The following is a 12084-nucleotide window of genomic DNA, read 5'->3' on the forward strand; positions in this document are numbered from 1 at the left end:
TTGATGGTTCTCTCTTCCATTCCTTGTAAAAATCAATTTAAAAAGTATATGTTATTTCCTCTGTACTATCATACAAACTGTATACTACACACACTGTTTTGCATTTGCTTTTGAAACTTAATGAGATATCTTCTGAATGGCTGCATAGTATTTCTGGGTATGGATGTACTATATTTTGTTTAACCAGGCCCTTATTGTCAGGTGGTTTCCAGTCTTTTGTGATTATAAAAAATAAATGGCAATGAATAAAAACTCTTGTGTATATGTTATTCCCCAGCTGTGTGAGTCTACCTACAGGATAAATTCCTAGAATATATTTGCTGGTCAAAGATATCTGTCTCTTGATAGAAGTTGTCAAATTGCTCTCTGTAGAGGCAGTATTGATGTATACCCCCTCATATAAGAGAGCATCTGTTTCTCCATTTCTTCACCATCACAGCGTGTTAAGTGAAAAAGTGTTATCTGAGTGCAGGTTTAATTTGCATTTCTCTTATTATGAGTGAGACTGAACATCATTTCATGTGTTTAAGAATTTAAGAATCAAAAAAAGAATTTAAGAATCATTCAACTTTTCTTTTTGTGTGTATGTGTGTGGACCATTTGATCACAACCTTTGTCCATTTTTCTATTGGGGTTGTTGATTGTGTGTGTGTATGTATTTGTGAATATATGTATGTATTTGTGTGTGTGTGTGTGTGTGTGTGTGTGAGCTCCTGGCCCAAAGTCTACCTGTGATTTTTCAGGCCGAACTGTGAGCAGTTCACAAAGGCTTTACTTGGCAGGCCTCACCAGGCAAAGCTGTTCCCACTAGACTTAATGCACACTGTAGTCTCTGAAGGGAGCTTTAGTCAAGGACTCAGGCCCCTTGTAAGCAGGCTATGGTCTTAAGCATATCTGCATTTCTAGACCAGGAGCCTTACTTGGAGGTCTCTTTATTTAGGACTTTACTCAGGGGCCTCTACTGGAGCCTCCTTATTGGTGGGGGAGAAAGGAGGGAGAAATCTTGAAGACACTTTTGAGCTGTCATTTAAACATCCACCCCCACTGAACCCCCATATCTGTGCTGATCCACCTGACTTGTGATATGCCATGAGTGTCAGAAACTTTGTTGTTTGAGATTATATCAGTAAAAAGGAAATACCTTACTTTTGCCAAGAGGTTTTAAGTCACTTTGATACAGAGAGTCTGCCTTGATTTCCGCTGTAGGTGAGGAGTTTCAGATAATTTCTGTCTATAACATTCCGTAGATTAACTTTTGTAATATTCCAGGAAGCAGGCCCCTTGGTCCATTAGCAGTCCAAATTTGATGGAAACCTATGACAGATAGCTCTGCTTCACTGTGAGCTCATCAAAAACACTGCTTCCCTCAATTACACCTAAAAGTGTGCCTTTTGCTCAAATCCTTTAATGAGTCTATAGTTTCCTCTGTTTGGGGAGATGCCCCATAGCTTCTATAGTGTGCAGTCTCCCTCATAGTAAGAGGTCAGAGCCTTTTGTCTTGTCCCTGGTGGTCGTGGGCTGACTGGGCTAGGAGAGATTTGAATCCAGGTTTCCCTATAGCAGAATTTAGTGTTGAAATGCCAAGCTAAACCAAAAATTATCTAACTTTTATGTCATATACACTCTCAATGACCTTCAGCCAAAGACCTAGGAACACTCCTGTATTTGAACAAGTTTGGTTTATAACTCATTGCAGCGGGAGAGAACATATACCATGGGGAACCACGGGGCATCTCAGGAAGAAGGTGTTAGAAAGGACTCATTTAGGACTTGAGCTTTGGTTGGGTGATTTTGAGGAAGGTACAAAGAAGAGGGGGTGCACTCTGGATTGGGTGCTGTTAGAAAGTGGGGACAATTTTATCAATAAATCCTATCTGTAGGAAGGAAAGACTAGAGTGAGGCTAAAGCTATAATTGGAAAAGCAGCATCAGTCACATTAGCCAGGACAGCAAGATGTGTGGAATTTTATGGCTTGAAAAATGTTCAGGTTTTGTCTGTATTCAGACCTGATTATGGAGTGGTCTTGTTTTTGTCTAGATCCATTATGGTCACAGAGTGGCCTTGCTTGATGTTGATGTGCTGTGAAATACTTCATATGAAATAGAACATCAACACTGAGCTGTGAGTGCCAGGCCAGCTCATAGCAACTCCAAGGCCCAGCAGCTGGTAGTGCCAGGTCAGCAACTGGATGTCAGGAGCTGCTTTTGTTTTTCTCAATACCTACCTATATGTGCTGTGCACACGTGTGCATATGCACATCTCTTAAATTTGTAACTCTAAAATTCTAACAAAAGCAAGCCAGTATTTGCCATGCTTTCCATTTAATTAGGAGTGCACATCTATTTATGGCTTGGGCATGGGCTATATTTTGTTTTGGTTATGTATTTATTTATTTCCTTTATTGACTATGAAATACATTCACATGGTTTAAATTTTTTTTAAGTGTACAGAGAAAAGTCTCCTTTCTGTCCCTCATCTGCTCAATTCCCACATTCTCTGATAGGTAACTGCTATTATTAGTTTCTTGTGTATCTTTCCAGAGGTACTCTTTATATAGGTAATACATAGGAATGTGAACATATTCTCCTTCTTGTGTTTCTTTTATAAACAGATAAACATGGAGTTTTGCATATATCAAGTATGCATTTTATAGCAAAGTCACTCAATCATTCTCCTATTATTTATATAAAGAGTACCTCTGGAAAGATACACAAGAAACTAATAATTGCTTCTGGCTGAGCGGCACTCCCCATGTGGGAGTGCACTGACCACCAGGGGGCAGCTCCTGCTTTGAGTGAGATCGGGCCAAAACCAGCTCTCTGACATCCCCAGAGGGGTCCTGGACTGTGAGAGGGTGCAGGCCAGGACAAGGGACTCCACCAGTGCACAATCAGGGCTGGGGAGGGACCTCAGGAGGGCTCCAGGGCATGTCTGGCCCATCTCGCTCAGTCCTGATCAGCCCGACCCCAGCAACAACCTAACCTACCAGTCAGAGTGTCTTCCCCTTGGTGGTCAGTGCACGTCATAGCAAGCAGTTGAGCCGCCTTAACATATCATTAGCATATTATGCTTTGATTGGTTGAATGGATGACTGGACGACCGGAAACTTAGCATATTAGGCTTTTATTATATAGGACTAGAGGCCCAGTGCATGAAAATTCATGCACTGGAATGGGGATTCCTCACCCCGGCCTGCCTCCTCTCACAGCCCAGGAGCTCTCAGGGGTGGGAGACAACCCGGTGATCAGGGGAAGTTAAGAACCCCATCACATCTCTGCTGCTGCCACTGCCGGCAGCGCAAGACTTGGCCAGCCCTGGTTACCTGAGCCTTGGGTGGCCCTGGGCCGCTGGGCAGCCAACATCCGAGGCTTGCCTATGCCTTGGGAGTCAGCTGGGCAGCCACCATTCGAGCCTTGCCTGCACTTCGTGCCAGCCCTGGGTAGCTGGGGGGCTGAGGGGATTGGGGGTCTCCAGAGACAGGCACGCAAAGCGGCCGGGCCCACCTGGGGGCGGGCCTGGCCTTGCTGTGCACCTGCCACCCTGGCAGAGCTGAGGGGACTGGGCACTGCCATCTTGTGGCTGTGGGCGCTGCCTTTTGAGGGCGGGGCAGTCAATTAGCATATTCCCTCCTTATTGACTGTGGGCGCCGCCATCTTTGCAACAGCATTAGGATCAATTAGCATATTCCCTCTTTATTAGATAGGATGTTTCTATCTCTTTCTCCCTCTGCCTTTCTCTGTCTGAAAGCCAATAAAAACATATTAAAACAAGACAACAACAAAAAATTCTCAAGGAATTCTGTCAAGCTGGGGGGTGGGGTTGGGTGGGGTGGGAAGGTGTGCCAGAGACATACAGAGAGAAACTGGGTTGTGTGGCTTCAGGGAGAGGGCTGGAGGGATGGCCACCACTGTCCCTGTGTTGAGCCCTCTCCCCACATGCCCAAATCTGAGCCTGCATTATCCTGGTGAACTCCACTAGCTCCACCCTGATGACTCCCTGAGACCCACTCTCCAATCAAAATGGTCTACAGGCCCTGGGCAGGTGGTGACTGGACTCTGTGTACCCTGAGACTTTTGCTGAATCTGTATTATCCTGGTGAACACCATTTACCCCAACCTGGTGATTCCCTGAGACCCTGAAATATTCTCCCTTGTCTTACCTAGGCCAGGATTTTGTAGGTGGCTTCAGGAGATTCACAAGCTTCTTGAAATGAAATGCAAAATTCTGTGTATGTGTATGTGTGCTTTCTCTGAGGGAGAAAGTCCAGAGATTTAATATTCTTCTCAAAGAGATGTGGGATGCTGAAATTCCAAGTCCAAAAGGATTTTTTAAATTTTTTTTTAAATATATATTTTATTGATTTTTTACAGAGAGGAAGGGAGAGAGATAGTTAGAAACATCAATGAGAGAGAAACATCAATCAGCTGCCTCCTGCACATCCCCCACTGGGGAAGTGCGTGCAACCCAGGTACATGCCCTTGACCGGAATCGAACCTGGGACCTTTCAGTCCGCAGGCCGACGCTCTATCCACTGAGCCAAACCGGTTTCGGCCAAAAGGATTTTTTTAACCCCTTAAAGCCTTACTGATCTTTCCCCTTTGGGTAATAGAAGGTGTCCCAAAAAATGTATACACACACTTTGAATAATTTTAAAGGCAGTGTTCATTAAAATACATTTCATTTTCAAAATTGAGCTAGCTAACAGCTGTTAAAGTGCACAGGCTCACTATAGGTAGTGACAGGATCCAATTTAAACATTCTTCACAGGGAGGGGGGCCAGATGAGGTAAAATGGAGAGAGGAAGAGATAAGTCATTGGACTCAGGACAAGAGAGAAGCATCTCGTGAGGCCCTTGTCTCACATCTCCAGAATCTCATTGGCCAGTGTCCCTTGGGCAGGAAGTCACAGGGGCTGCCCAGCATCTTGATAAGCCTCTCTTGGTCATCAGGTTCCACCCCTGCTCCTGCAGACACCTCCTATCCAGGGGTAGGAGAGCATTCTCTGGTGCTCAGCACTCCCTGGAAAGCTCCTCTTTTTCTACTCACCACTTTCAACTACAAGATGGCGCTCAGGTAAGAGTCGGCTCAGAACTACCTTCTCTCAAAGGCAGTTTTGTTTTCTCCCTCTTAGTCCACATGCTCATGATTGCATCTTGGGGTGGAGCATGCAAGGAGCCATGGGCACCCATGAAGGAGAGTCCAGAGACATGAAGCTCCCTCAGGGAAGCTTTGGGTGCTGGTAGCTTAGGCTGTGAGGGACCCAGGTTCTTTCTGCTTCACAGACATTGTTTTCAAACTGAATTATTGTTAATAACCTCAGATTTTACACATTACCTTGCTGTTCTATGAGGTTGTTTGTTAATTTGTTTGTTTTACGCATGTATCATTCCTATCCCAGCCAAAAACACAAGGCACAAAAAAATAGGGCAATTTTAGAGATTTTAATAAAAAGACTGTGTACAAAGGGTGAGCAGGACTAAGGGAAACCAATAAAGGATACAGAGGCCCCTAAAGATACAGTGGGGCCTTGACTTACGAGTTTAATTCGTTCCGTGACGGAGCTCATAACTCAAATTACTCGTATGTCAAATCTTAAAGTGAACGAGTGAGACACGTAATGCTGGGCTGATGTTGTGGCGTTCACTGTGACGTTTGCTGTGCCAACTAGCAGTGGGGTATCTGAAGCTGGCTCGTAACCCGAATTTTAGTTTGCAACTCAAAGCAAAAAATCGGCCGAGAGACGGCTCGTATCTTGAAAAACTCGTTAGTCGGGACACTTGTAAGTCAAGGCCCCACTGTAAATCATAATAGGGAGATATGCCCTTGCGCTTCCTTAAGTGTAAAGAGAACGATAAGTTGCCAGAACATAAGAAGGCTGTGTCTGTAGCGCTGGTTGTCACTATGACCGAAAAAAAAGGCCAACAGACAGGAGCTATCTCCTTAGGTAGAGTAACACCACCATGGCAAACTCACAGCTGGACAGCAGAGAGGCAGGAAGTTAAAACCTCAATCACTGTCATCTGCCCTCCAATCAGCTGTCAGTGTCACCCTTTCCTGAGAACAACCAGGAGCCAGAAGGAAAGGGGGCAGTGGTGAGGCAAAGAGATGTGTCCTCCCAGGATGCAGCGGAGGGTAGAGAAGCTGGAAATGAAATTTGACGTCAAATGAAGAGAATCCATTTTTCTTATAGCCTCTTCTTAGTTGCTTTTCCTGGGACTTTTTCTCTCTCACTGTGATTACATCAACTTGTTATTACATTTCATTTATTTGATCTGTTGGCACCCCCCTACTGGGTGTTACATCTTAAAAATAATATGTCTCATCATAAATGCCTTGAGGATGGACTGCACATTATTTTTCAAGGTGGTTGTATACAAATATTTTAAAGAATTTCAATTTATGATTTTGGTAGCCCTAGAAAGAAATGCAAGAGAGCTTACTAGAACTTGACTGGTGACTTCAAGGCATCAGACACCTGTGCTCTTTCAAATCACTGCTCCACATCCCTAGAGAGATGACTTTATTCTCATGCAGGGCTCCCAGACTCATCAGCATTCCATCCAGAGGAGAAGAGGAGAAGGAAAAGCACAGCCTAAAATTGGTTACATCACTTGTGCTCACCTCCCATTGGCTACCACCTGGTCACATGGTGCCATCAAATGGGAATGGAAACTGGGATTAGAATCCATTTTCTCATCTAAAACTCTCAGAACTATTATGTGAGAGAGAAGGAAATGGGTATTTAGACCAAGTAGCATTTTCCTCACTCCTGAAGCTCTCTCATGTTCTGAGCTCACATGGAGATTTCACTCAGGTGCTGATCCCACAATGAGGCAGAGAACAGTGGGAAACCTCAGGCTGGGCTCCAGGAGGCCAGGGCTGGCATTGGACCTGCTGTTCACCTGTGATCTCAGGGAAATCCTTTGGCTCTTTCAGCCTCAGCTTCTTCCTGAGTTAAAGGATGATATTATAGCAGATGGTCTTTAAGGAACATGTGCTCAGTGCCAAGGATACAATAGTGAACAACAACTATGAAAAAAAGACAAAATCCAGACAGATCTTGTCGTCACTATTGAGGTTTGAGTTTAAAAAGGGACACAAGAGCTAGCAGGTTTGACTCAGTGGTTAGAGCGGCAGCCCACAGACTCAAGAGTAGCGGGTTCGATTCTCCTGGGGGAGCCTGTGCTGGCTGAACCAGGCAAGAATTGACTGATTGGGCCTGTCCAGAGGGAAGAAGGAGTTCCTGGAATCTCAGGTCTGTTCTCAGGTGGATTCCACCCACTTCTTCCACACTGGATAAGCTTCACTTCCTTGTTATTTACCAAATTTGCTTATTCTAATCCAATAAAACATACAGATGAGTTCCCATTTTAGATTTGTCCCTGAGTTTACTTGCTTTCTGCCCTCACCCCCCATGTGTACTGGACACATCACCCTGGTAGTGGGGCTGCAAGGCAGGGGAAAGCTGAAGACTCTGACACAGGCCTGTGGGTTCAATTCCAGGCTCTTCCACTTGTGCACGTGAGAACTGGAGCATGTCATTCAGCCTCCTTGTGCTTGTCTTTTCCTATGTGCCAGATGGGAGAAAGCATAGTACTGGCCTCATAGGGCTATTTGGAGAATTAAAAGAGGTAATACCATGTAAGCACTCACCAGCTACTACTCTTCACCTACGTGTGGGTAGATTTATGTTTCTCACCTAAATTCTGCAAGAGCTGGTCTCTTTTCATCCAAAGAACTAAGCACTTCTTAATTCCACCACCACCAGAATTATCTTATACAAATGCTTTGATCTGCAAAGAAATCTCTACTCCAAATTACATGTAGGGACAATGAGTGGCTTTCCTATCACACATATCATAGGAACTAGTTAATAATGCCCCTTCTGTATTTCTGTCTCAACTACCTCTATTCAAACCCTTTGCCGCCTCTGTCTCTCTCCTCTCAAAATGGCTTCTTTCTCGTCTAAAATGCAGAGAAATTTAATTCAGTCCTGAATCCTCTCCTACCTGGATAGGAGATGTCTGCAGGCATAAAAAAATTATTTCAAACACACAAGAGCTTTGCACAGAATGAAAACTTACAAATGGAATTTTATTTTTGTTATATATGTGTTTTTTGATGGTGGAGTTAAAAGTGTTAACTTATGTCTTAATATTTAAAATTCTTCATTAAAAAAATATTATATTATACTAGATGGCCATTGCACAGATTCATGCACCAGTGGGGTCCCTTGGCCTGGCCTGTGGGGATCGGGTCAATACTGGCAATCCGACATTCCCTGAAGGATCCAGATTGCAAGAGGGCCCAGGCCAGGCTGCGGGACCACCCAGTTCATGATCGGGGTGGGGAGGGGCTGCAGGAGGGCTCCAGAGCATTTCCAGCCTGTCTAGTCCAGTCCTGATCGGCTGGACCCCAGCAGCAAGCTAACCTACCGGTCAGAGTATCTGCCTCCTGGTTGTCAGTGCCTGACATAGCAACTGGTCGAGCAGTCGAAGGAACAGTTGGACACATAGCATACTAGGCTTTTATTATATAGGATTAAATCCAAATTTTCTTCTTCATTCGTTCATTCATTCATGCATTCATTCGTGGATTAAAATTTTATTGACAGGCCCATGGTATTCCTACACAGATTTAGGCCCTGGGGACACAACAATGGGAAGAGTAATTACTGTCTATCCTCATAGAGATGACCCACTGGGACATTTCTAATGCAAAAGCGTTGGGGGTCCTTACTCTGTCCTAACAAGGGGTCTCATTCCCTTCAAGAGTTATAAATCATAACCTCCTTTCTCCCTGGTGAGTAGACCACTCTCAGTCACTGAGATTGCCCTGGGGCTTCTGACAGCCTGCTGTCAAACAAAGCCACTGTCCCAGAGCACAAGCACTGGGGAACTCAGGACCCTGCTGCCATCCACAGGACCTGGGCAGACTCTTCTCCTCCTGCCTCCAGGGCACGTCATGGGCTCTATGGTGAGTGGAGAGGTTGGACATAGAGGGTCTGTGTTGCAGTAGAAACAGCCCAGGCTCTAAGATTCAGAGAGAACTGGGTTTAAATTCAGGATCCAGGACTCCAAGACCGTGTGGTTCAGAAAGAATCTTAATCTCTGGAAGCCTCCATTCGCCACAGACAGGGTGGCCAGAGGGTCAGTGGTCATAGAGCAGGTGCTCAAGTCTTGTTTTATTTCCAGGCCCACAACTGCAGCGTTTCTGAGCACGGATATGACTGTCACAGCCGGGGAGACCAACCTCACATCAACCAATGGAACTGATCAGGCCTTTCATCTACATTATACAGAACACATAATCCTTTCATTACTGACAGTCATGGCGATCCTGGTGGGGCTGGCAGGGAACGCAGTGGTGCTCTGGCTCCTGGGCTTCCGCATGCGCAGGAACGCCTTCTCTGTCTACATCCTCCACCTGGCGGGGGCCGACTTCCTCTTCCTCTGCTGCCGGTTTATACATCTGCTAGTTTTACTTTTCAACTTCAGTTTTTTCCATAGAGTAATGATCAGATTTGTCTTCTCGGTGTCAATCTTTGCCTACATCTCAGGCCTGAGCTTTCTCAGCGCCATCAGCATGGAGCGCTGCTTGTCTGTCTTGTGGCCCATCTGGTACCGCTGCCGCCGCCCCAGACACCTGTCTGCTGTCATGTGTGCCCTACTCTGGGCCCTATCCCTGCTGCTGAGCATGCTGGGTAAAAGGTCCTCCATCCTCCAGTTGAATTTTTTAAACCCTTATGTGTATCATGTATTTGATTTCATCACTGTGTCCTGGCTGATTTTGTTATTTGTGCTTCTTTCTGGGTCCAGCCTGGCCCTGATGACCAGACTGCTGTGTGGCTCCCACCGGGTGCCACCCACCAGGCTCTACGTGACCCTCGTGCTCACTGTGCTGGTCTTCCTCCTCTGTGGCCTGCCCTTCGGCATCTCCGGTTCCTCTTTTTCAAGTTACCAAATAAATCTAGTGCCCTCTTTCATGTTTCCATGATTTCAGTACCTCTGTCCTGTGTCAACAGCGGTGCCAACCCCATCATTTACTTCTTTGTTGGCTCCTTCAGGCAGCGATGGTGGAAGCGGAGACACACCCTGAGGCTCGTTCTCCAGAGGGCGCTGCAGGACACTCCTGAGGGGAATGAACCTGGAGAAGGCCTTCCTGGGGAAACCCTGGCCATGTCGGGAAGCAGTCTGGGACAGTGATGAGAGCCTCTGTCCTGATTAGTCTGAAGTAATTTTGAGACTCACTGCTGCCCTGCCAGGCTTGGAAAGTATCTAGTCTTCTCCAAGACTCAGCCCCAAAATGCTTCAGTGATTCCCCAATCTCTTCAAATAGGTTGTTTTTAATCTGGCTGTTCTAGTTTTTCTCAGAGAAAGCATTAGTCTGAAAGTTATACCTCTCCTTCGTCCTTGACATTACCAATAAATTTCTCATGTGATCTGAATTTCTTTCTTGAATGCTTTTCCTTTAAACTTCATTGCAACAGAAAGAATCGTTGTCCCAATCAGACAAATCCGGGTCTGAAGTCCTGGTTCTATAGCTCTCCTCTCCAAGCCTCTGTTAATTCATTGTAAAATGTGGTGAAATCACCCGCTCATAGGATCATAGTGGGGGGAATAAATTAGAAAACAGATGAAAAGCACTCAGCCAGGTGCAAAATATGACTAAATATTTTATAAATGTCAGCGGTTAATACATGTGAAGCCTCTAATATATTATTGACTTCTGAGGTAATACTTAATAATTTAAAAATAAAAGAATCCCTGTCCAAAACCGTAAGTAGTCATTCGGTAATTGTTTTACCTGATTGGATAGAAAAAGTAGATTCCCTATGTTTATCTCAGACATAGGGCCTTTAGATTCATGCTTAGGCTGTGGATGGGGGCATTCTACAGGGTAAAAGCTTCAATAAATGAGTTGGGTTGTCTGGGTTTAGGGAAAATGATATCCTTAGATAAGCACAGTCCAGGAAATTGGGCCTCTGAAAAGTCCTCTGGTCGAATTTGTCCACAGCATCTTCCCGGCCTGGATCTGGCACATTATAGGCACACAGCACTAGTAGAGTTGGGTAAACACAGAAATGAATGAATAAGTTTCTCTAATTGTTTCAAATGCTTCATAGTTAAGTTCTTAAGGAAATGCCATGTAACTCAACTTGATTGCTGCATGGGCACATGAAAGGAAGTCATAGGAGGTAAAGCTGAAAACACTGGTTGTCCCCACATCAGGTGAAAGAAATCTAGCTAATAAATGCCCTGGGGAGAGAGAGGTGATAAGTAGTGCCTGTGGTGTGCTAAATTCTTCTTTTTAATTTTTATTAAATCTTTATTGTTCAGATTATTACATTTGTTCCTCTTTTTTCCCCCCATAACTCCCCTCCTCCCAGTTCCCACCCCACCCTCCGCCTTCGCTCCCTACCCATTGTCCTCATCCATACGTGCACGATTTTTGTCCAGTCTCTTCCCGCATCCCCGCCAAGAATAGGCAGTCCATTCCCTTTCTATGTCCCTGATTCTATTATAATCACCAGTTCATTCTGTTCATCAGATTATTTATTCACTTGATTCTTAGATTCACTTGTTGATAGATGCATACTTCGTGTTCATAACTAGTATCTTTACCTTTTTCTTCTTCTTCCTCTTCTTTTTTTTTTAAAATATATTTTATTGATTTTTCACAGAGAGGAAGGGAGAGAGATAGAGAGTTAGAAACATCGATGAGAGAGATACATCAATCAGCTGCCTCCTGCACACCCCCCACTGGGGATGTGCCTACAACCGAGGTACATGCCTTTGTCCGGAATCGAACCTGGGACCTTTCAGCCCGCACGCTGACGCTCTATCCACTGAGCCAAACCGGTTTCGGCATTCACTATTTCCTGAATTATTTCTGCATACTCTGAGATTTTTACAAACATAAATCCATGTATTAATCATGTAATTTAAAATGTTTATGTCTTAAGAGCAGATAGCTAGTTAAACATGGAGGAAAGAATTTAAAAAGATGATTTCAGTGACAAGCATAAATGAATCATATCTCAACAAATTCTGCTTAACATTGTATTTGAAACAGAAGCACTTAG

The 12084-nt window shown here is 44.7% G+C and overlaps 1 protein-coding gene across 1 annotated transcript; it reads left to right on the plus strand.

Annotated features, from left to right (window-relative positions):
• Nucleotides 1-5061: 5061 nt before the first annotated feature.
• Nucleotides 5062-10524, plus strand: LOC102765832 (mas-related G-protein coupled receptor member X1-like). The gene is given in 3 exon segments (XM_015560678.1): nt 5062-5072; nt 9065-9936; nt 9939-10524. Coding segments are annotated over 3 exon segments (1149 nt in total). The 3' UTR covers nt 10205-10524.
• The last annotated feature ends 1560 nt before the right edge of the window (nt 10525-12084 follow it).

Source organism: Myotis davidii, unplaced genomic scaffold (assembly GCF_000327345.1).
Source record: "Myotis davidii unplaced genomic scaffold, ASM32734v1 scaffold1891, whole genome shotgun sequence".
Taxonomy (NCBI): Eukaryota; Metazoa; Chordata; class Mammalia; order Chiroptera; family Vespertilionidae; genus Myotis; species Myotis davidii.